Raw genomic sequence first — 24,742 nt, 5'->3', positions numbered from 1 at the left:
AGCTACATAAATAATACCAGAAACTGAGAAAGAAAGACACTAAAGTAAAAGCTTTGCAAAAATAAAATTTGCATTGTGAATTCAAGTCTGTTTGCCAATACTGTGCTAAAAAAATGCAGAACTGCCAAGCTATAACCTCTGAAAAGAAGGTTTAAGACTGAAATGCTGACAGGTCCTCATTTACAGGAAATGAACTGGCCACTACTAAAAGCTAAAACCAAAGAAACAAGACAGCCTGACATTTATGCTCTATTAGTAAATTGTATTAAGTCAGTATTTCTGCTATTTTTATTTAGATAAAAATCAGACAACGTTTTCAATTAGGCAATTCCTCCTTCAAAACAAATAGTAGGTAGAAAGAAGTCAAGACAGAGAAGCAAGCAAAGTGGACTCCTCATTTTCATATAAGCACCGTAACTCTATTCAAATTCTTAGCAGGAATTTTTTCTTCCACTGGAAAGGGAGCCAAAAAAGGCAGAGATGTGGTTGCAAAGTATTAATTATAGACAATTCTCTATTAAAAAATTAAGATTTCTAATAAGAAATACAACCTGGGAAGAAGTAAGAATGGTTGAACAAGTCAGCAAGCCAAAAAAATAGGCCAAGGACATTTTAAAGCCAATAGCTCGAAGTTTAATATACATATTTTAGTACAGAAATCTAACAGCCTCAGGTATTTTACCCAGATAAAAACTAAGTTCTTTCAATTACTTTGCTTTAAGCCAGCAACTTATTCATGAACAGCAGCCAGGAACCAGTATGTTCCAAATTCATTCAATGACATGCCTTTGGTCTACATACCTCAGAAGCACTGGAGGCTGACGGTTCTTGGAGTGAGGCTTACAACACTGAACTATGAATTTATTCTAATACAGCAACAGTATCTGTTTATACAAAAAACCCAAACCAAAACAAAAACAAAACAAAATACCCTCCAAAAAACCACCAAAAAACCAAAACCACAATTCCCAGCTTCTCTTATTTAGTGATGCGATGCAGCAAATACATAGACTTGGAAAAAGTTGGAGAACTGCCTCTAATGTTCTAATGTTGATCTGAAAAGGCATTTCCATTTGGCTAAATGACAAAACATTGGAAATCACCACATGCTGTCTGTAACACATTCTATAATTTTGCAAATACTACAAAACCAAGCCTTTACTGGCATAAAAATATTCAATTGAGTCAATATATATTAATTTAAAGATTAACTAGAAGTTTTACTGGATTGACAGGTGCTAACAGGTCCTTAATGGGAGACATAACCATGAGTACTACCAGAATATTAAAGATAGTGTAGTGTGAACTATTTTAGGAATGTCCATATGGGACATCTGAAAAGAAAGATTACTTTACTCAAATTTAGATCCTGAATGCTTTTATTTCCAGTGTCTGGCCACATCAGCCTTGCAAGACATTCAAATCTATCAGCAGTGGTGCTTATGCACAAAGAGAACTTTGAAGAACCAGGAATTGATACCTTTTGACTGATAATGCCTAACAAATATAAGAACTACCACTAGTCTCAGTGGTTTGTGTTTCTCAGGATCAGTAAGTGTTCTGGATTCCTGTGTTATTTAAAAATTCTAGTTGCTCTTACCACTTTATCATCACTTGAAATCTCCAATTCCTGTTAGCTAAAAATAGGTATTCACTACAGTGTAAAGGGCTTAGCACTAAAGGTCTATTTCAAAGTTTCAATTGTCACACCATAATACTACAAACCTTTAATCAGAAAAATAATCAGAAGATGTATGGTTAATGTATCAGCTTCTTAAAAGACAAAAAGAAGACAATATTATTTGCCAAAATATTTCTGTTCTAAAAACGAAATACAAATAAAAGATAGAGAAAAAACAATCACACAGAAAAGAATATGGAGGAGGGTAGCAGGACAATTAACTTTTCTTATTTGGTTAGGAGATCCGCTAATAGCTGCTTTTCCATTTAACTGTCTGATGAATAGTGCTATGAATCATGCACTTGTTTGTCCAGAATCATAGGATTAAGTTATAGTGAAATTCACTTTAAATTTCAAGTTGACTTACAAATGAAGTGCAAAAATAACAAAGAAATAAAACATACATTCTGCATTTTAAAGTAGCATTATTTTAAGTAGTTATGGAATGAAAATACAATTAGCAAACATTCAATATACTCATGGCCTAGATGAAAGAAACTTTGCAGAAGTTTATATAAGCATTCTTTACAAGGAAACAGTTACTTACATTCAGGATTTCTTGCTTGCCACTGACGAAAATCTGCTGTTAAAGCTTTCAATTGCAGCATTAACAAAGAAAGCTGTGTAACAAGAAAAGAAGCATCTCCTGAAGTGTGTTGAGTTGCATTGGCATAAAATGAGGTAGAACAGGATAGAAATTGAATTGTTAAGTTGATACAGCAGAAAACAAGAGCATCTATTACAGTAGAACACTAGTTTCTTCAAAATATTTTACAGTAATTCACAGGGATCACAGAATGTTTCTATTATCTTTTCAAAAGGGGGAAATGAGAAGGAGTCAGAGTTGGCAGAATTGTAAAGGCCCTTCAGAGTATGGTTCATACAGGTAAAGAAATGCTTTCTAATGCTGTCATTTGTGAACCTCCCTTTGCATATCTTTGAACCATTTCCCCACATAATATCACTGGGTATCAGGTAGAAGATATCAGCATCTCCCTCTCCACTTCCCTGAGGAAGATGTAGAGGAATCAGGGCACCCCTCAGCTCCTTCTCTACAAAGCAGAGAAGCCCAGACTCCTCAGCAGTTCCTCACAGCACATGCCTTCCAGCCTCTCACCAGCTTTGTTGCCCTCCTCTGGATGCACTCAAGGACCTTCATAACCTTCTTAAACTGTGAGGCACAAAACTGCACTGAGCACTCCAGGTGAGGCTGCTCAGCCCTGAATACAGGGATAATCCCTTCTCCTGTGGCTGGCAGTGCCATGCTTGAGGCTCCCAGGATGCCCTTTGCCCTCTGGACTGCCAATGCATGCTGCGGGCTCACCCTGAGCCTGATGTTAACCAGCGCCCTTGAATCCCTTCCTGCAGGGCTGCCCAACAGCCACTCTTTTCCCACTGCTTCTGCTGCTCTTAGATGTCATGCCATTGAGGACTGGCCAATGTTCTAAGCCAGCTAGATCCCTCTGCAAGGCCTCTGGTCCATCCAGGGTACCAACAGCATCGTCCAGTTTGGAGTCATCAGCCAGTTTGCTCATGGTGCACTCCAATCCTTCATCCAGACAAACACACGGAACAGAGCTGAGCTGCACCCTGGGGAACACTGCTGGTGGCTGGTCACCAGCCAGATATAGCCCCAGTCACTGCACCCTGCTGAGCTCTATGCTTCAGCCAGCACACTGTGAACCTGCTCATCCCACAGCTGCACAGATGTCCAGAAGGATGCTGTTAGAGACAGCATAACAATGACATTTAAAAAGAAAAAATTGAAGTTACACCCCTTTCTCCTCCCATTTTGCTGCCTATGTTAGTAATTTATCAGTTGCATTTTTCAAAGTTAGGAAGAGAAAAATCTGTCCTTATCTCGATTCCTGAGGCTTCAGTTATATTTCCTCTCCCCAGTCCAGATGAGGAGGGGAGTGATGAACAGCTAAACTGGCCAGATAGGATTAAACCGATGACAGGGAACTGGCAGGTGAAGTGGTAAAGCCACTATCCATGATATTTGAAACTACAGATTGATCAGTCTCACCTCTGTGCCCAGCAAGACCAAGGAGCAGATCCTTCTTGAAATTACGCTAAGGCATGTGGAAAATTAAGAGGCAACTGTTGTTAAGCAACACGAATTTAAGGACAAATCATGCCTGGGTTGCTTCCTATAACAGGATTAGGACATTGGTGCATAAGGGACGAGCTACTGATGTCATCTGTTTGGGAACTGTGCGAAGAATTTGACACTGTTTGGAACAGTATCCTTGTCACTAAACTCTTGAGACACAGATCTGACAGACCACTCAGTGGATAAGGAATTGGCTGGATGGTCACACTCACAGGTACAGTCAACAGTTTAGCATTCAGGTGAAGATCCGTGATGAGGGGGCATTCCAGAGGCCTTGTTTCTGAGGCAGGCACTATGTAACATCTTTGTCAGGAACATGGACAGTGGGATCAAGGGCACCCTCAGCACGTCACAGCAAGTCACTGACAGCACCAGGCTGTGTGGGACAGTTGACACACTGCAGGGAAGGTATGGCATTCAGAAGGACCTGGACAGGCTTGAGAGCTGCACTAGTATGAAACTTATGAAGTTCAACAAGACCAAGCACAAGGTCCCATAGCTGAGTCAGGGCAACCCCCAGTATCAATACAGGCTGCCAGAGAACAGTCCTGCAAAGAAAGATTTGGGGATCCTGGTATATGAGAAGTTGGACACATGCACTTGCAGTCCAGAAAGCCAACTGTAACCCCCCGCATCAAATGAAGCATGGCCAGCAGGTAGGTCAAGATAGGTGATTCTGCCCCTCCACTCTGCTCTGGTGAGACCCCACTTTGAGTGCTGCCTCCAGCTGTGGGGTCCCCAACATAAGAAGGATGTGAACTTGCTCAAGTAAGTCTGGAGGAAAAGCACAAAAATGACTGGAGGGCAGGAATACCTCTCCTACAAAGACAGGTGAGGGGAGTTGAGATTGTTCAACCTGGAGAAGGCTCCAGGGAAACACTACAGGACCTTCCAGTACCTGAATAGGGCCTTAAAGAAAGAAGAGAGACTGTTTACAAGTGCATGTAGTGAGAGGGCAAGGGGAAATGGCCTTAGGATAACAAAGAGCAGGTTTATATTAGATACTAGGAAGAAATTCTTTATTGTGTAAGCACAGAACAGGTGGACCAGAGAAGCTGCAGATGTCCCATCCCTAAAAGGGTTCCAGGCCAGGCTAGAAGGGGCTTAAAGCAACCTGATTTAGCTGAAGGTGTCTCTGCCTATGTCTGGGTTAGAACTAGATGATCTTTAGGTCCTTTCTAACCCAGGCTATTCTGTGATTCTACAGTCTTAACAGAAAATGAAGTGGTTTTAAAAACTCACTGTCTTACCTTGGCATCTGATGGTAGCAGTGTCTCTGTTCCTAGAAGCATTAGCTTGCTCTGACACTTGGTAGAAACAAAAAGAAATAAAACACAAAGAAAGTTTGTTTACTCTTTTCTTTTGTAAGAACAAAACACGATTCTTAGAAATTTAAACACAACTTTTTCAATATAGAAATAAAAGAATCCTTCCACATCCCTTATACCCTAACCCAGAAGAGCAAATTAAGAAATGTTTTGAAATCACAGCACAGTAAAGTAGAACGTAACTCTGAAGGAGAAAAGTAGCAGCTGGACATGTCATGGACAAGCCTGAACAGGGAAGCTGCTGAAAAGTTAACATGCTTTCTGCTACACTTCTGGCTTTCCAAACAGATTGCTCCAAACAGAGCAATCATATTACAATACATGTTTTTAGTTTTAAGTAATTTAAGGCAGTATACTGTACAGTTCAGAAGTGGTCTGATTTTTGGGAGAATACTACATCAGCTCTCATGACTGCAATGGGGTGTATATGCAGTCTGAAATTCAGCCCACCACAAATATCCAATACACAGAGAGGTGACACCTTCTAAACTCTCTTTTTTTCTAACTGTCACCAATGTAACTTGCCCATAACAAGGCAGGATGTATTCCACTAAGCAAGAGAACTACTAAGCAGTACTTTGGAAACCTTGCTGTTAACATCTGGATACCAGAACATTGTATAGGATTTCTCCCACAAAAACTGTTCATGATAACACACAATCATTGGAACATTACATGCAACCACATAACCTAGGAGCTAATTAAATGACTATTAGTTTAAACGCTTTGCTGAAACATGAACATTTTGAGTCCAGGATGCAAAATCCAAACAATAAAAATCCAACTATTTTCATCAGCTGCCAAAAATAACACATCACTTCCTGTATTATTTTGGGCATGCTGGGAATGAGATACAAGATATCAAATATTTTCAATCACATTCAAAATAGTAAAAATTCAGATTTCTCTTCTAATTTGAAAATTTCAGAGAAAGTTCAGGTCCTCCAAACAAAAGTTCAGAAACTGAGACATAGAATTCCCTGCCACTTGTTACATGCGAACTTCTGAATACTCAACAAGAAATAAATTCCATTAGTCTTTTTAAATAAACTTGTGTAAAATTATTGCACTGTGACTTGTCTGTACTTTGTTCTACTTTAAGTTTGGAAATACTTTTTTCAGGGAATCCAGAAAATAAAAATAATCAGCTATTAACTGTACAGGAGAGAAATTTTAGCCATGACAATGTAACTGTGAGTTTGGAAGGGCATAAGCATACGGAGATATGATTGTCGTCCTCTGCCTCTCTCTCCTCCAAGATCCAAAGGACCTGTGAAATGGAATCCCATCTTTTGCAAGGCTCAAGAGAGAAGGGTCTCTGTATGCTGGTACTACCGCAACACAAATAAGTTGTTTCATTTTCCATAATTTTAATCTATACTCCCACACTAACTAAATCATAACATCAGCACATTGACACTACAAGGCATTCTTCACCCCTCCCAGCACCTATACATTTGACCTTTCTGAAGATATTGTTTGCTTTTTTTTTCTGTTTGTTTGTGATTTTTTGTTTGTTTGGGTTTTTTTGGTTGGTTGGTTTGGTTTTATTGAAGTGGTTTCTTTGGGGCAAGCATGTGGTGAATAAAATAATTGTGAAAAAGCTTTACAATAAACCTAGTCTAACATTTATATTTGCATACCTCTTTCATCTGCTTCCAAATACTTTCACATTCATCCAAGAGTTCATCCTTGGCATCGACAGGACCAGCACTGTTACTGATCTCTGATAAACATTCAGCCTATTAACAAGGGAAGAGAACAGTTATCATGTAGATCTACAATAACTGATTACTCAATCATACCTGCCATTTCAGATCAACTATATAACAGAATAAACTCCCTTAATTCAAAGCTTTTAGCTAACTCCTCTAGTTTTAGAAAGCACCTGGCCATTAAGTAAAATCAGCTAACTATATTACTAAGTAAAATTAGAAGACTCTAATGATTTACTTTTAAAATTGAATGACAAAGTCCTAAATTTCCGTAACTGCTTTGATTATTTGCAATGGCTTCTTTATTTCCAACACTTTATTACAGAAATAATAAGAGAATCGCACATCTACAAAGCTACACTCTACCCCCATTTATCTACAATATTTATTATATATTATATTTTATATAAATATTTATTTTTAAGCAGTTACTTCTGCTGTGACAATAAATATGGTAATCTATTTCTCTTTCATTTGAATTCAGAATAATTTTGATTAACAAATTAAGCACCCTCAAAGTTACTAGAAAAACAAACAAAAGAACCTGAAAGATATACAGACAACCAAGGAAAGAGAGCACCTGGACAGCCAAAATAAAAATCAATCCAAGTTAAATTAAAAACTTTGAGAAACTGTTGGGTCAGAAAGAAACAGCTGGAAATAAATTTATGAATTTGTATGTTTCTCACTGAAGAGATACCTGAATGATAGCAGCAATTAACAGGGGGAAAGTAAGAAGGACTAAAATTTTTTTCCTAGGGAAAACAACCAACAGGCTAGATGTACCAGATGCAAGAAGCCTTTAAAAATACCTTAGTGGGTCACTAGGCCCACCAAACACATAGAGATTAAATAGAAATATTAAAAATAGATAATGATCTAGAGAAGAATTACAGTTTTTTACCTTTTTAATGAAGCATAAATTACTAACTCAATCTTCTGTTCTTTTTCAGGACAAAAACACAGCATCAGAGAAAATGATGTCAAAATCCCTATTTAAAAGGAGTGAACTATTCCACTAGTACTTGCAAAGTTCAAGCACCTCATAGCAAAGTGGATGAGGAAAGAAAATCAGAACATCTCACTGAATGCTGGAATTACACTAGAGAACACATATGTAGCCAATACTTCTACTAAGTCTTCCTGGCAAATTTGTTGCATTTAAAACAGAACACTACAGAATCAAGGTTACCATGATCTTATAAGAACTAATGAGCATAGATTTTGGAAAGGAAGATCATTATCTTCTTAAGAGTCTTGGAATGTCTCCATAATATAAAACAGAACCAGTTTCCATAATTTATTAAGACTTCTGAAATGCCTCCAGCAAAGACTACCCAGAAGGAAGAAACTAAAAAAGAAACTAAGCAATCTTAGTTTTTTCTCAGACAAAAAAGGAGCCAAAGAGGGTCTGGGGGGATAAAGGGGAGAGAGAAGAATAAAGTGAAGGGAAAAAAAAAGAGCTCTATGCTTTGGCAATTTGAAAGGGTCGTGGGGTGGGAGGAAAACCTATTTTGCTCATATCCCCTGCAATACTATAATTCATCACCATGAAAGCATTATATGGAATAATATTGCTTTCTCTTCTCTGAAGAGAAAAATATCCATCACACAAAAATGATTAAATTATTCTGTTGTTAACTTTAAATTTCCAGGTCAATTCCATACAACATTTCAATTGTGAGACATGACAGGGCTCTCACAAGCCAAACTGACTTGCCGTCCTTAATGCTGTGCTCTTAACTACCTTAGACTGTACACACAATCAAATGTTCCTTTTGGATGTTATTTTCTTGTAGCTTGCAGTTTTCCCTATTTCAGTATGGTTAAATTACATTTCTATTTCCACACCTGGAAGTGTGGAAACTGGAAGTTTTTCCAGCTTTAATACTAATGTCTTCCAGTTATAACAAGTTATCCCTTCTTACCTTGTTTTAGGACTACATAATTAGTTAAGAAATACACACATGTCCAAGTGTAGGCTCTATATTAGCTAAGGCTTTATGAAAAAAATCACAGAATGGGTCAGGTTGGAAGGGACCACAGGGGGTCATCTGGTCCAACCTCCCGTTTTCAGCAGGATCATTCCAGAGCACACGGCACAGGATTGTGTCCAGATGAATATCTCCAGTGAGGGAGAGCCCACACCCTTTCTGGGCAATCCGTTCCAGCGCACGGTCACCTGCACAGTAAAGCTCTTCCTCATGTTCAGGTGGAACTTCAGGGGCATCAATATCTGCCCATTGCCTCTCGTCCAATTGCTGGGCACCACCGAGCAGAGCCTGAATCCGTTCTCTTGGCACAGTCCCTTTCATACACTTACACACATGAGGAAGGCGAAATGCGGCATGTGACCAAGCACATAACGACCAACGGCGGGAAGACGGGGAGGGAGGGGAGAGAAAACTGACCGAAGGTTTGCGAAAGAGACACGAAGCCACTTCGGAAGCAAAATATCGGCAGGGTATAAACGACATCGCAAAAGCGGTGAGACACGGAGCTCCCGCGCCCCCGACGCCAACCCCTGCAGCACAAGGGCGGCAAGACGTGAGGCGGGACATTCCCGCTCACAGCCGAGGGATGAACGTCGCCGCTTTCCCAGCCGGAAAGCCAGCGCCCACCCTGCAAAGCAGCCCCGCGGCCGAGAACGCCTCCCAGCGCCGAGGTGTCGGAGCGCCGGGATCCCCCTGAGCGCCGGGAGCCGCCCGGCACCCTCCCGCCGCCCCTCCCGCCCGTTACTACCATGGCCGCTTCCCGCCGTCCGATCCGCGGCGCTTACGTCACTCGCAGAGGACCCAGCGCAGACGTCACTCGCAGAGCGCCCGGCGTGGGACAGTGACGAGTGCGCCATGGCGTCCGCCGAGCTGGAGCGCAAGCGAAAGCCGCCGGAGGTGGAGGCGGGTGGCGGGGATCTGGCGGCAGCGGACGAGGAGGATGAGCGCTGGGTCGGGCCGCTCCCGGGGGAGGCCGCGCAGGCGAAGAAAAGGAGAGGTAAGGGTAGGAGTGAAGCTTTGCCCCGAGTGGGGTCCGGCGGTGGGGCGCCCCGCAGGGCGGGCGCGGCCGCGAGGTGAGGGCAGTCTCGGGAGCCCGATTCCTGAAGCTGTGTCTCGTATGTAAAATGAGCACGCTAGGGGGAAACCTTCAGGTGCGGAATTACTGAGCGGGGGTGCCTGGTGTGAGAAACTTTCCAGCCTGCAGAAGAGAAACTTACGTGGAGACCTCATAGCAACCTTCCAGAACCTAAAGGGACTTACAAGGAAGCAGGAGACCGACTTTTCGACAAGAACTGCAGTGATAGCATCAAGACTAGTTGGTGCAAACTTAAAAAGGGAAAATTCGCGTTAGCTGTAAGGAAAAAATTCTTTACTGTGAGGTCGTGGCACAGGTTGCCCAGTTATTTGTTGAGTGCTCCTGCCCTGGCAGCGTGTTCAAAGGCAGGTTGAGTAAGGCGCGGAGCAACTTGGTCTAGTAGGAGAGGGCTTGGGACTAGATGGTATTTAAGGCTTATTCCAGCCTCTTAACATTCTATGACTCTAAGACTTTTGCTTCCTCTGGAGAACACTTTAAAGCTAAGAGCCCTGCTGCTGTGCAGGCTGAAGCTGTGCTGTTTATTGATGTAGAGTTACTCCATCTTTCAGATCACTGCCCTAGGCTGGAGCAGCAGGAGAAGCCTCTAGGCTGTGTTTTAACATGTGGTGTTGGTGTGTGCAGCAACTTCCACCTCTCTGGGTATCACTTAAAGTTTTCTTTAAGTAAAGAAAACAATATTCATGAGATATAAACGTGCAAGTTCAGTAAAACATACCGTTGCACACGTGTTGTTAACAAGTAGGATCTAAAAATCAGAAACAAAACTCAAAATCAAACTATTTTAGGTCAGCCACTTAAACAATGAAATAGGTAGATACCGGCATTTAAAATTTAGGTTTCAGGAGCTGTGTGGGACTACAAATCTTGTAAAAACAACAGGGGTACATGTGGTTTTAGAATGAAAGGAGGATCAGATGACCTTCTGTTTTCTGGCAGTAACTTAAAACTGTTGATTGACTTCGGGTTTTCTTGAAACAATAAGACAGTTACTGTAACAGTTGCTTTAAGAGGGAGGGGTAATATGAGTTGAAGCAGCATTTGAGTTTTTTTAGTCCACAGAAAATGTGTAAGTCTGAGTGAAAAACCAGAGCTAAAAGCCCTTTATTATGTTTGAACACAAAACCCTGCATATTTTTGACTAAATATGAGTAAGCAGTAAAAAGATAAGTAAAAGAGAACAAAATGTAGATGTAACTTCATGAAAAAAAAATATTCTGACTTTTCTTCTATTCTGTGTAGTTCTTGAATTTGAACATGTTTATCTTGAAAATCTACCATCGGCTTCAATGTATGAACGCAGCTACATGCACAGAGATGTTATTACACATGTAGCATGTACAAAGTAAGTATTTTTGTTTTCCATTGTATTTCTTTTTCTGGGGTGTATTTTTGTGTAGACTAGGAAATTTTCCCTGTAGAAGTTTAATAACGTAAAGTTACAGTGTCCTGAGGTGGTTTTTAAAGGGTGGCAGTTTGTTTTTTTTTTTAATAAGTGGCTTATCTAGAAGCAAGATAAAGGTTGTTTTTATAGGGTCGTAAAAGGGTCTTAAGACCCTACCTCTTTAAGGAGGGTCTTAAAATCGTGGTTAAAATATGCAGAAATACAGGAGTAAGAGTAACTTACTCCCTCTGAAAAAATACCATTCACCAGAATTGCAGAGATCACACACACACACACACACACACACACACACACACACTCTACCATGAAACCAGACTTAAAATAGCAGTTATATTTACATATTCAAAAAGGATAGTGTTATATTTTTCTTCAGTTTGTCTTTTCATCGATTAATCCAGAATGTACTAAAATACCTGTTTTGTTTTTCCAGGAGTTATAGTACCCATTCAGACAGACTGTCACAGTAATTTCTTGAGATTTCATTCTCTGCACAGTCTTAGTTCTAGTGCAAATTACTGACCAGTGGGAAGGTGCATAATGCATGCCTCTGTTTTCTTGATTTTATTTTCCTTTTCTAATTGTAGGACAGATTTTATCATAACAGCCAGTCATGATGGACATGTAAAATTCTGGAAGAAAATAGAAGAAGGGATTGAGTTTGTTAAACACTTCCGAAGTCACTTGGGTGAGAAGTTGCTCTTTCTTTTCTAAAGGACTTTACTTTTTCCTCTCCCGTGCTCTTTGTTGTTTGAAGAGAGAGTGCAAATAGAGAGAGAGATTCTGGGGTTCCTTTAGTGCAGTGAGAAATTAAATGATATCTACCAATCTTCCTTTTATTTCTCTGTCCTGTTACATTTTGTTGCCAAGCTGTAGCAGGGATAGGGTGAAAATGAAATATGAAAATGGAAACTGAAGCCTTTGCATTGCCTTGTGCCTGATTGTGGGGAGAATATCTGGGACATAAGTGAACAAGATACACAAAAGTGTTAATAAAATCCAGAGAAGTTAAAAAATATGTTACTATAAATAAGGATACCTCAGTCTTTTTTTTTCCCCTTGTAGTGTGGAAAAAAGGCAGTAATTTTCATCTGGAATACTGTAACTGTAGAGTAAATTACCTTATTGTGGTAGTTATGAGACAAATTGTAATTAAGAGAAACTTTAACCCAATTTTCTGAGCTAATAAGTGCACAAAGGTTTTCAATACTATGCTAAGCATTAAATAGGCTGGACAGAAAATTTTATTCTCAACAGTATTAGAAATTATGATATGCCTGAAGGAAAAAAAATCCAGTTTGATAGGCAAAATGTTACAGTAAGAAAAATATTTAATAATAGGTAGTAAAAGCATGGTTTCCTTTTAGAATGACAAATACTAAAGTCTGGTTTTGATCTTAACTACTGGCTTCTTATTATATACTGAAGCAAAAGGTGTGAACAAAACCTACCATGTGAAAATCAGCATTGTGAGAACTCTCTGGAAAGCTCAGTTGCAGAGGAGTTTTGAGTATCGTGGGTGTAATAGTCTGTAGAGTTCTGCTGCTTTTACCCTGTTGAGAGATGCAAGCTGCAGAGCACATGATGTTTACCCCATCATAATATTCTCAATTTTCTAAAATCAACATTTTAAATTAAAATTACTGCCATTATAATATTTTACTATGTTTTTCATAAATTGCTCATTATCACATACCTGAGTCTAAACGCTGATAGGCCATAAAGTGTTGTTTTGTGAATTTTACTTTTTAAAAGAATATTTTATTGACTCCGGGTAGAGTTTTTAATGGAAAAGGTGACAAAACAGTTGGGAAATAGGTTTAAGCCTCTGTAGGATTTCCGTATGTAATACTGGAATGAAGTTTGTCCTTTTCCATTTCTTAATAGTATCTTAAACTAATTTACAGGTGTTATTGAGAGTATTGCTGTTAGTTCAGAGGGGGCATTATTCTGTTCTGTTGGAGATGACAAAGCAATGAAGGTGTTTGATGTAGTCAACTTTGACATGATCAACATGCTGAAACTTGGGTAAGTTACTTAGTTCTCAGAGGTGTTCTTTTGAGATTATCAGTGGGGGTTGTTTTGCTAAGAGATAAGTCAGTAATTTGGGATTCTTGAGTTCTTCCCTTTCCCTCATGCCCCAGTCATATGAAGTTGAGTAAACTCCACTGTCTGAAATGAATCCAGTGGCTGGAGACTGCCTGACTGAATAGAAAAAATTAGTACTGCAGCACTAGAAGAGAGGCATAGAAAAGGAGCTTCCTCTGTGTTACATACTACGCACAGAGATGAGGGGTTTCTTCAAATATTTAGCTAGGCATAATTTTTTTCTGTTTGGCACTGAGTATAAAAATTACCGCCTATTAGTAGCTCCATTAGGGAAGGGATTTGGCCTGTCTGTGTTGTCTCGTTTTTTTTGTCTTTGTCAGTTTCCCTTTTCTGTTAGAAGCAATATTACTGTTTTTTTAGTTGTGTAGTTACTCAGTATGTACCTAAAGGATCTGGGAGAAACAGGAATGGATGTTACTGGAATGATAACAATACCAGAGAAAAACAACCCTACACTGTTAAAAGGGTGGATTTGAAGGGCTGGAGGATCAATAAATGCTGCATCAAGAACAGTAGAAATATTGATTTCTCCACAAACCTGTTAGAATTGGAAAACATATTCTTCATAGTCTATGATGTATTGGTTAATTTTAAAACTGAATAGAAGTATAAAGTCAGGGGGAAAAGCTTTTACAAAGAACATATAATAAAAGCATATGCTATCTGCTTTGTTTTAGTTTTAGTGTCATCCTCCAGATAATGTACTTCACCTATAGGAATTGATTCTCTCTTGGCTGCCATTCTGGAAAATTTCAGTTAGGCTTAAGCTTTTTGGTTTTTCTGTTATTTTTGACATAGCCCTGTTAATGGTACTACATAATGGGTAAAATTATAGAAAAAAGAAATTTATATCCAAAAAAGCACCCCTGATCTTCAGAGCTTTCCAGTTCTAGCTAATCTGTAAACCATGGCTGTCTGCAAATCTCCATACTTTATGCTTCCATCTGTGATCTGGAAAACATTGGCTATTTCTTCAGAGACTTCGTATTTATTTATTTGATCCTGTTGTTCCTAATGAATTTGAGGCAAAGTATTTGTTTCTCTTTACAGACAGAAATTGAAAATCCAAATTATTGGTGTCTGTCAGAATGTCAGAATATCACCAGTCCATCAGCATCTGTTAGTTCAGTTTGTGAAAGGATACTAAACATATGTTTCCTCTGGAGGTTGTATCATTTTTTTGATGTTGGCGATTTAGTTTGAGTCCTAGTTTTCGGAATCTTTTGCTTACAGACTTTAAGAGACATAACTTATATTATTGACTATATCGCTGTCTTATTTTTAGATTGCACTTTTGCAAGTAGCAAATGAGTTCCTTCTTAAATGCATTCTCAACGCTTATTGAAATAGGGTTAAAATTGTCTTAATTTTGCTTGCATCATTTTTTGGAGATTTAGTGGTTTTGTGTTTTTTTTTCCTGGCAAGATCTAGTTGAACTTTTGCAGAAGTGTTTGGCAGAGATGCAGTTGTCTTCATTTCTACTGAGTCATTACTCACTTAAAAGATGGAAGAGAAATGGTACTGACTTATATAAGTACTATTCAGTAGTACTGAATAAATAGTCAGTACTATTTATTAATGCCACTTCGGTTTTTTATCTGGATTTCTGTCCAAATCATCCTTTTTACTCATTTTCTACTTTGACTATCACAGCCTCATTGCAAAACAATATGGAAGGAACAGAAATTGGTAGTCTCCCACTGAATGGTATTTCTTGGTAAAACTTGCCGATAATATGCTCAATATTAGCAAGATATGTATTAGCAGAACTAGTAAATAAAGTTTAAAATTTGCTTCTGGTGTTTGATTTCAAGTTACAGCATAACTTGACTCTTACCTAATTAAAACCATTCCTAGTTTATTTTAAATTTTTTTTTCCTTTCTACTGTTTATTGCAGCTACCACCCTGGCCAGTGTGAATGGGTATATTGCCCTGGAGATGCTATTTCTTCTGTTGCAACATCTGAGAAAAGCACAGGAAAAATATTCATATATGATGGACGAGGAAATAATCAGCCACTTCATGTTTTCGATAAACTCCACATGTCCCCTCTTACTCAGATACGCCTGAACCCTGTCTACAAAGCAGTTGTGTCTTCTGACAAGTCCGGAATGATTGAGTACTGGACCGGTACTCCTCATGAATATAAATTTCCCAAGAATGTGAACTGGGAGTATAAAACGGATACCGATCTATATGAATTTGCTAAATGCAAGGCTTACCCATCCAGTATAAGTTTTTCACCTGATGGCAAGAAAATGGCCACTCTTGGGTCTGACAGAAAAGTTAGAATTTTTCGTTTTCTGACGGGAAAGCTCATGAGAGTCTTTGATGAATCTCTGAGTGTGAGTTTTGTCTTGTTTCTCCTTATTGAAATGTTTTCTCTACTTTCTTGTATTTGTTTGCCAGCACATTCGTCTAAGCTATAATTTATTTCTAAAGGCAAGCTTCCTTCCCATATTTTTCTTGCAAAAAAGGCTTTCTGTGTTCTCTTGCTTTTCTCTTAGATTGCTTTGCCCCAAAATAAATTCTTTTTCGTTTATGTTACCTACATAGTGAAACAGAGTTGTTGATTTTTGTTTCTGTTTTCATGCTGCTAGATTACATTTAACTAGAAAGCAATTGTGGAAGATGGTGGAAAATGCCCATTGCAAGTAACATCATGATAATGAATTAAATTTGTCATCTTCTTAGGAATTTGATAGACAACTGCACACTTTCATGTGCTTAAGCCTAGTCTTACAACATGCCTGTTGTATCATTAAAATAGAGTATTACTTGCATTTACCTAAATCCTTCAGTTAAGTTTGAATGGAGCAATCTCACTTGAATTCAGTATTTTCTAATCATGTGAATCAGTGTTTTACTGGATAAAAAGTTTAAAATATGTTAATATAGTAGTACTGGGGTTTTTTTTGTAGATGTTTACTGAACTTCAGCAGATGAGACAGCAGCTGCCTGACATGGAGTTTGGCCGGCGTATGGCAGTTGAGCGTGAGCTGGAGAAGGTGGATGCAGTTAGATTAATTAATATAATTTTTGATGAAACTGGACACTTCGTTCTCTATGGAACTATGTTGGGCATTAAGGTCATAAATGTAGAGACTAACAGGTAAGTTCCAGTGACACACATCGAGATAAATTTCTGTTTTTATTCAGTCAAATTTAGAGCATATTTAAAACTTGATAAGACTGTGGTGGTGTCTAATCTTTTTGTGTTGTTATTTGAGAGCTTTACATTACACTGTAAGGCTCCCATTCTTTATAAGGAATCATTGGAGATTAGAGTTTAGACAAATGGCAAGCAAATGTGTATAAAAATGTGTAATTAATCCATTAATCTCTGTTTAACTGGATGGGATAATGTAAAGTAAAGGTGAATCATTTATTTGGGATTTTTATTACATAAGGAGGCTGACTGGTAAATTAAGGTACCAAGTTTAAATTGAGAAACATCATACAAATTATTAGTAAATAATGATTTTGAGAGGATTTTGAAATTTTTCTCTGAATCTAATAAGACATTTTCTGACTGTGAGCAGCTGAACATTACACCTCTTTACATCTTGTATTTCAGGTGTATTCGTATCTTGGGAAAACAAGAGAACATCAGAATGATGCAACTGGCTTTGTTCCAAGGAGTAGCAAAGAAACATCGTGCAGCGATCACTATAGAGATGAAGGCATCTGAAAATCCTGTTCTCCAGAATATTCAGGCAGATCCAACAGTAATCTGCACAGCTTTTAAAAAAAACAGGTTTTACATGGTATGTGGGGTTCCTATTTAAATAGCTCCATTCTTTTATTGATTTCTCTATATTACATTTTGTTTTTCTATTTGCACCTTTCTAGTGCTTTTTGTAATTGTAAATGCAGCTTTTACAAAGGAGTCTCTTTATATTGCAAGTAAACTTAGAATTTTTATTTTCAACTATCTGTACATTAACTAGAAACAGCTGTGATTTTTTCATAAATTTTTATTCCCCCAAGAAGATTATATCCTTTTGTTCTTGTTGAAAAAAAACCCTAAGAACACTTAGAAAAATAACCAGATTTTATAAAGAAACAAGAAGCAGCTGTATGCATAAAAAATATAATAGAAAAGAATTTCAGACCAGAATCAGGACTTGGTAACACTAAGGACTTTATAAGCAACTGAGAAAGGAGTCATCTTCCTGTTCACGGTTGGGTTTTTAGGTGAGATGGAACCAAACAGACAAGCAATTTCAGAGTGGTTAGTAGCTGATTTGAGACGTTATAGCCATTGAGGTTAGAGATTGGACTGTGTTATGCCTTGAATTTTCTGGGTTTCTATAGTTTTATATTAATGCAGTATTGGAATAAGATGATTTAACTTTGTAGCATAACTGCAAAGCACAGCTAATCCTTTTGGCATAAAACCTGCCAATTTTGTTTGAGAATAGCAGAACAGGCTAGTATTCTCCACCTCATTTTAAAGAAAAGATGCTGAACTAATGCAGACTTGTGTTGTAGAGGGGAAAGTTTAAAGATAACAGATTATTAAAAGTTATTTGGATTTGCATGTAGTTTTACTGGAATTTGTGACTGTGGAAATGCTGATAATACAACACAACAGTCCAAGGATAGACTGTCTATGAATTGTCTGTACATTTCAAATTGAACTGGGTGTTCCAGCAGGTTGAATAATGACATTGATGTGTTGGGTGCAGAGTACTTTAAGTATTTTAAGAGGAAAAAAGAATAAAGCAGTTAACCTTCTGTTCTTTTGTGCTTCAGTTTACTAAACGTGAACCAGAAGACACAAAGAGTGCAGATTCTGACAGAGATGTATTTAATGAGAAACCTTCTAAAGAAGAGGTCATGGCAGCCACTCAGGCAGAAGGTCCCAAAAGAGTGTCAGACAGTGCCATCATCCACACAAGCATGGGAGATATTCATATCAAGCTTTTTCCTGTTGAGTATGTAGTTGGTGTTTTTTCTGTTTTGGTTTCTGTTGTTTGTTTTGTTCTGTCCCTTATGTTTGCATTATCCAAGACTTGTCTCATGCTAGAAGTAATTATTTTCTTTCCCTTTTTCTACTGTTTCTGTTTCCTGACAGTTTCTTAATATGCTAAGGTAGAAATGTGACTCTTAACAAATAAAAATAAAGTAGGGTAAAAATAGGTCTAAAAAACAGTCTGGGGCACAGGAGTTTTTGGAATTGTATTTAGGTTTATTTAGTTATTGATTCAGGGAGGGTGTTCCTTTCTTAACTTTTGTTCTTAAACAGGTAATGATACTCTTCTGTGTAAGCTCTGTATTGTAAGGCAGTGCTGTTTGCATAGATCTTGAAAAAAAAAGATGATGTTGGCAGCAGCAGTAGATTAGGCAGCAGGTCTGTGCAAGCCAGAAGAGTAGTTGCAACTTCCGAATGTGGCCAGTGTACTACACTTTATTGCAGCTCCTTTAAAAGCCATATAACATTTATACCAGCATATAATACTAGTGTTGTGTATATCCAAAACCAGGCTAGAATTTAAAAGTTTTTAAAATTGAATTTAAAAATGTTTTTAAAATTGAATTTAAAATAGAATTTTAAAATGACAATTGCTAAAATGAATGCCGTCCTTTCTCCTTCATGATGCAAAAATTGCAATTATTCTGTTATTTAATGGGAAATTTATAGAATATATTGCTACACATAGAAACCTAAATTATGTTGACTTACTCCATGCTGCTCCAAAAACAAATTCATCTTTGGTCATAAGCACAGGTAGGGCAACTGCAATTCTACCCTCTAGGGCTACCAGACTTTTACTGCAGTCTTCACCCATGTTTCCTTGCATCTGGCTCTAGTTTCTGGAATTCGTAATTATAGCATATAGGTTGTAGTAATGGTAGAGCTCTTGCCAACGAGTGACAGGTCAAGCTACATGAATTCGTTTTTCTAATTGTCATGCTAATGTGTCATATCTGCATGCACAGTATTGCAAGGTGCTTCACTGCAATGTTCTATAGGGTTGGTTATTGTTAGGTTCATCCTTTCTTATTGTAGTATTTTCTCCCAGCTGAGCTTTAATTTAAAATCTCTTTAGTGTGATTAAAACTTTAAAGAAGAGCATATAGGATATGGCTCTGTACATCTTTGAATTCTTTGGTGATTTTGTTGTGAGATAAAGTTGTGAATGACTCTATATTACTCAGCAAGTCCTGGGACTATAATCTAGTCTGTTCCATTAATTATGACATTGGTGCTCTTTTTCACTTGATAGCTTAGAGTATCACTAAAACCCAAGCTAATGTTCCTTTTCACAGTTAGACTAGAGTAACTCTACAGCTATGAACTCAGCTTGCCCATTTTTTCCTTATTGGGAGTGCGGATAGAAAACTAGGGAACCTTTAGTCAGTGGTGCCTTGAACTAGGCCTTCAGGAGACATTTGGTTTCTGGCTCTCATGGTTTAACCCCAGCCAGCAACTAAGCCCCCAGAACCACTCACTCATATCCCCCTTGGTGGAATGGGAGAGCACTGGAAGAGTAAGAGTGACTACGCTTGTGAGTTGAGGTTCAGACAGTTTAATAGAGAAAGCGAAAGGCATGCACCCAAGCAAAGCAAAACAGGAAACCTGGACAGGCAGAAGTTCCACTATCTCCAAGAAAGCAGGGCTCCCTCACATGGAGTGGGTACTTGGGAAGGCATATCACCATTATTCTCCATGTCCCCTGCTTTTTCCCCCAGCTTTTATGTGCTGAACATAATGGCATGTGTGCCATGGAGCATCTCTGTGGTCAGCTGTCTCAGCTAGGTCCCCTCTCAACTACAGCCCCAGGCTCCTCACTGGCAGGGTGAGATTAGGAACAGAAAAGGCCTCAACAGTGAGTAAGCCCTGCTCAGCAACAGCTAAAACATCCCTGTGCCATACTCAGAGGTGCTGCCTTTCTGTAATCACGCAGCTTTGTACTTCCCAAGCTTTTTGCTTTCAGCTCTCTTTAAGCTTAGGATTGAGGAGTTGGAGATTTTTTTTTTCCTTATTTGGGTAAATCCCTTCCTACAGAGTCCTGAAACATTGCACAGCACAAGGGGGTTTTAGTCCCAGTTGAAATCTTAATGGCCCTGTCACCAGACAAATATTGTTGTGTTTTCTGTTACATGATTGTAGGTGCCCCAAAACAGTGGAAAACTTCTGTGTGCACAGCAGGAATGGTTACTACAATGGACACATAATTCACCGTATCATCAAGGTAACTTGCAACATGTTAATTTTTTGTTAGTTAATGTAATGTACTCTGGTGGTCAGTCCTCTGTTAACACTTCTATTTCCCTTTTGCACACAGGATTGTTGGAGTACTTTTAGAGTTCCTTGTAAATTCTGAACAGCTCTTATGTTCTAAACTGCTTTAGCACTTACTAAAGTTGTAGTAGCTGTTCTGCAGTTGTTAAGGTAGCAGAAAACTGAAAATTGAAAGATGAGTCCTGATATCCTGCTTGAATTAAAACTTTGCTTCATGTCAAAAGGCCTTTCTTGTAAGGCTTCTTATTTGTGTCACACCACAATCAAGTGATAGAGCCTAAGAATTTGCAAAAGGTAGAGATAGTCCGGTTTCTGTCCTTCATTGGTAGGAATAGTGAGTAACCTTGCTTTTTCTCAAGTACTTGATAGACACTTAAAAAAGCCTTAAATGCTTTCTCCCTTACACACAAAATTTTAACACTTTTTGTGGAAATGTTTGAAATAAGTTTGAAAAAATGTCACCTAGCATATAACACTTTTGGTTATGTATTCTATGCAGTAATGTGATAACATTTAATTTCTGTGCAGGGTTTCATGATTCAGACTGGTGACCCAACTGGTACAGGAATGGGAGGTGAAAGTATTTGGGGAGGAGAATTTGAAGATGAGTTTCATTCAACTTTACGACATGACAGACCATATACACTCAGCATGGCTAATGCAGGACCAAATACCAATGGATCCCAGTTTTTTATAACAGTAGTGCCAACTGTAAGTAAACTAAAAGCTCAATTTAAGGCCTGAGAGGCTACCTAGACAGTAAAAAATCAGTGTTTTTCTCATGGAAAAAGGGACCCACTAGTACTTACTTTACAAAATAAATGATGCATATGATGTGTAGTCTATAGGCTTCACTAACTGTCCCTTACAAGGTAGAAATACCTTTCCATCACTTGTGATCAAGATGTATTTTGCCTTTAAATGGAGGGGGGTGGTATAAAATTCCTAGGCATGTTTGCAATTATGTATTACTAGAGTATCTTATGTTAACAATAGTGATTTAAACTTGATGGAAACCTAGGTGTTGGTTAGATTCTTTGGGATTTGGATATGGTGCCAGGATGTCTGTCTAATATTGTCTGCAGCTATACAAGAAAGCCAGTGTTGAGGTTTAAAAATTTCATTTGATCTGTGTATAAATTCAGAGCCAACAATAAAAATTTTAATATGTGAATCTAAGATATAGAAACAGAATCCTTGAAAGTAATGCTTATAAAAACTGCATTCTTACAGCACTTCAAAGTAATATTAAAAAAAAAACCTATGTACCATAGCTATGAGGTTTATTAAGTTGTATGAGGGCCTATATTCAAATTGGATGTACTACATGAGTATTGAATTGAGTAGTATTCTATACTGGCACTTAAAATTCCTCTGTGAAAATAACATGAAACAGAGAGACTGAAACAACATTTCTGTAATCTGACAATACACTTTAAAATGAACTATACAATACTACTGCACTGGTAGAACATGACCTCTGTAGTACTTTAAGAAAGCAATTGAAAAGGTAAGTTCAAATGCATATGCATATGTGTTAGCTGCATTCTAGTATTTCCTTGCATGCTAGTATTTACAGGGTGTTTGTGTGTCCAGACTATGGAACCTAAATGTATCCATGTACACTTTATTTTTGGTTTGGTACCCAACCTACATGCTGCTTTCTATTTTAATATGCTTTTCTTTTTCTCCTCTGCTTTCAAACAGCCGTGGCTCGACAACAAGCATAGTGTGTTTGGACGGGTGACTAAAGGAATGGAAGTTGTTCAGAGAATCTCAAATGTCAAAGTCAATCCCAAAACTGACAAACCCTATGAGGATATCAGCATCATTAATATAACAGTGAAGTAAGGCAGGCATTGAAGGTTCCAGCTTCAGCAGAAAAAAACTGAGCATGCGGGACCCAGAAAGGGACCTAGGAAGAACAAACATTTTTGGTAGTTCCTAGATATAGCAAATACCAGGACAGAGCTGTCACTATAGGACACGAAAGAACACAAGTGCACACTGCTGTTCTCAAGGTGAAGAAGAAAAGGGAAGTTTATTTTCTGACTTTAACATTTATATAGTTTTCTAAAAGTGACAGTGGATTGGACAGTGACAATGCCACCTCTCCGATGACAGTGGATAAACTAACAGTGTATCAAATTTTTTTTCTTCTATAAAAGAATGTAAAGCAATGAGTTATTTACAGAAAATGTGTGAGAAAGTTCGTTACAAGAATGTCAACATCAGAAAGCTAAAAAAATCAGAGCAACCCAGAGCAATCACCGGTTCTACTATTTTTTTTTTTATGTACCTAAAGTGCCCTAATTCTGCATTTCTGGTAACTTTGTATTTTAAAGTAAAAACATCTACATGTTTCTTACAAAGGCTACTGTCTTTCTTGCATCTTTTCTATGCACAATTAATGATAAAAACCCCTACCACATCCCAGGACAGTGTTTTTAACTTTTTCATGTTTATTTGCATCTTTCATATTTAATTAATCTGTTTCATGACACTGAAATCTTTGACAAAGGAAAGGCCAGAAATTGGGTTGAGTAAATTTCTCAATCGTTTGTATGTGTATCAAAGATTAAGTTTGGGTACTGTTGGCTATGAAAAGAAAACAATGTAACCTACTTCTGTTCTTTAAAAATACTTGTGTACACATCTCTGTCCAAGAGCAATTATCAACTCTTAAAATGCCAGTGTATAAAGTACTGTGCAATTTGTTTGGTTTTTCTGTGATTTTTTTCTTTCACGTTTGCGTTCTTGTTATTCTAGCCTAGTGAATCTTTTTCCTGGCTTCATTTTTAGCCAATATCCTACAACCATCACTGCTTCTACTGAAATACTTAATTTAGTTTAAACTATCTGAAATAAGCTTTGCATCAGCTGTTTCTGATGGAGTTATGGAACAAAATCAAAGCATCATTAAGACTGAAAAAACCTGGTAAACATTAACCCAGCAACACCACCATCTTTACCATTAAACCATGTCCCCAGGTATGACATCCGTATGTTTTTTGAACATTCCAGGAATGGTGACTCCACCACTTGAGTGGGTGCTCTATTCCAATACCTGACCCAATTTCAGTGATGAAATTTCTCCTAATGTCCAGTGGTAATCTGAGGCCATTTCCTCTTGTCATTAGTTAGCTGGGAGAGTAGGCCAACACCCACCTGGCTACATCTTCCTTTTAAGCAGTTGTAGTGATTGATAAGGTCTCCCCTGAGCCTCCTTTTCTTCTCAGTCGCTCTTCAGAGGACATGTCCTCCAGCCCCTTCAGGAGCACCTCAATGTCCCTTCTGAATTGAGAGGCCCAGAACTTGGCTCAGGATTTGAGGTGTGGCCTCACCAGTGCCCAGCACAGGTGGGCAGTGGGTAATGCCCTGCCCTGGCCCTGCTGGCCACACCATTGCTGATCCAGGCCAGGATGCCATTGGCCTTCTTGGCCACCTGGGCACACCCTGGCTCATGTTCAGCTGCTGTCACCAGCACCCCCCAGGTCCTTTCCAGCCACTCTGCCCTGGCCTGTGGAGCTGCCTGGGGTTGTTGTGACCCAAGGGCAGGACCCAGCACTGGGCCTTGTTGAACCTCACACCATTGATCCAGCCTGCCCAGATCCCTCTGCAGAACCTCCCTGCTCTCCAGCAGATCAGCACTCCCACCCAGCTTGGTGTCATACAGGACCTGATCAGCAATCACCCAGTGATTACACAGTGCTGGTTCCAGCACTGAGCTCTAGGTACCACCTGTGAGCGACCACCAGCTGGAGGGAACTCCATTCACCACCACTCTCGGGGCCCAGCCATCCAGGCAGTTTCTAACCCACGAACTGTGCATCTGCCCAAGCCACGAGCAGCTGGTTCCTCCAGGGGAATGTGGTGGGAGACAGGGTCTAAGGCTTTAGTAGAGTCCAAGCAGGCAACATCCACAGGCTTCTTTCATCCACTAAGTGTGTCACACTGCCATAGAAAGGCATCAGGTTTGGCAAGCAGGACCTGCATTTCACAAATCTGTGCTGGCTGGGCCCCAAAACCCTGACTGTTTTACACATGATGG

At 38.9% G+C, this 24,742-nt stretch overlaps 2 protein-coding genes across 3 annotated transcripts in view; one reads left to right on the top strand and one right to left on the bottom strand.

Annotated features, from left to right (window-relative positions):
• CENPK (centromere protein K) overlaps window positions 1-9,649 on the bottom strand; it is a 28,037-nt gene extending 18,388 nt beyond the window's left edge. Inside the window, exons 1-4 of one of the 2 annotated variants that reach the window (XM_059836684.1) lie at window positions 9,583-9,649; window positions 6,769-6,867; window positions 5,048-5,104; window positions 2,229-2,301 (exon numbers count right to left, since the gene is read on the bottom strand). In XM_059836684.1, coding sequence (XP_059692667.1) covers window positions 2,229-2,301; window positions 5,048-5,104; window positions 6,769-6,867; window positions 9,583-9,585 — 232 coding nt within the window. In that variant the 5' untranslated portion in view covers window positions 9,586-9,649. Of the gene's footprint in view, window positions 1-2,228; window positions 2,302-5,047; window positions 5,105-6,768; window positions 6,868-9,251; window positions 9,417-9,582 lie in introns of those variants that run through there. The other variant, XM_059836683.1, reaches the window with a different exon arrangement.
• Window positions 9,588-23,063, top strand: PPWD1 (peptidylprolyl isomerase domain and WD repeat containing 1). The gene is made up of 11 exons (XM_059836678.1): window positions 9,588-9,831; window positions 11,170-11,272; window positions 11,917-12,017; window positions 13,237-13,357; window positions 15,337-15,784; window positions 16,361-16,551; window positions 17,017-17,206; window positions 18,198-18,379; window positions 20,560-20,641; window positions 21,220-21,402; window positions 22,399-23,063. The coding sequence occupies exons 1-11, from the start codon at window positions 9,690-9,692 to the stop codon at window positions 22,540-22,542; spliced, it is 1,887 nt and encodes a 628-aa protein (XP_059692661.1). The 5' UTR covers window positions 9,588-9,689; the 3' UTR covers window positions 22,543-23,063.
• The last annotated feature ends 1,679 nt before the right edge of the window (window positions 23,064-24,742 follow it).

Source organism: Haemorhous mexicanus, chromosome Z (genome assembly GCF_027477595.1).
Source record: "Haemorhous mexicanus isolate bHaeMex1 chromosome Z, bHaeMex1.pri, whole genome shotgun sequence".
Lineage (NCBI taxonomy): Eukaryota > Metazoa > Chordata > Aves > Passeriformes > Fringillidae > Haemorhous > Haemorhous mexicanus.
This window is presented reverse-complemented; position numbering and strand designations above follow the sequence as displayed.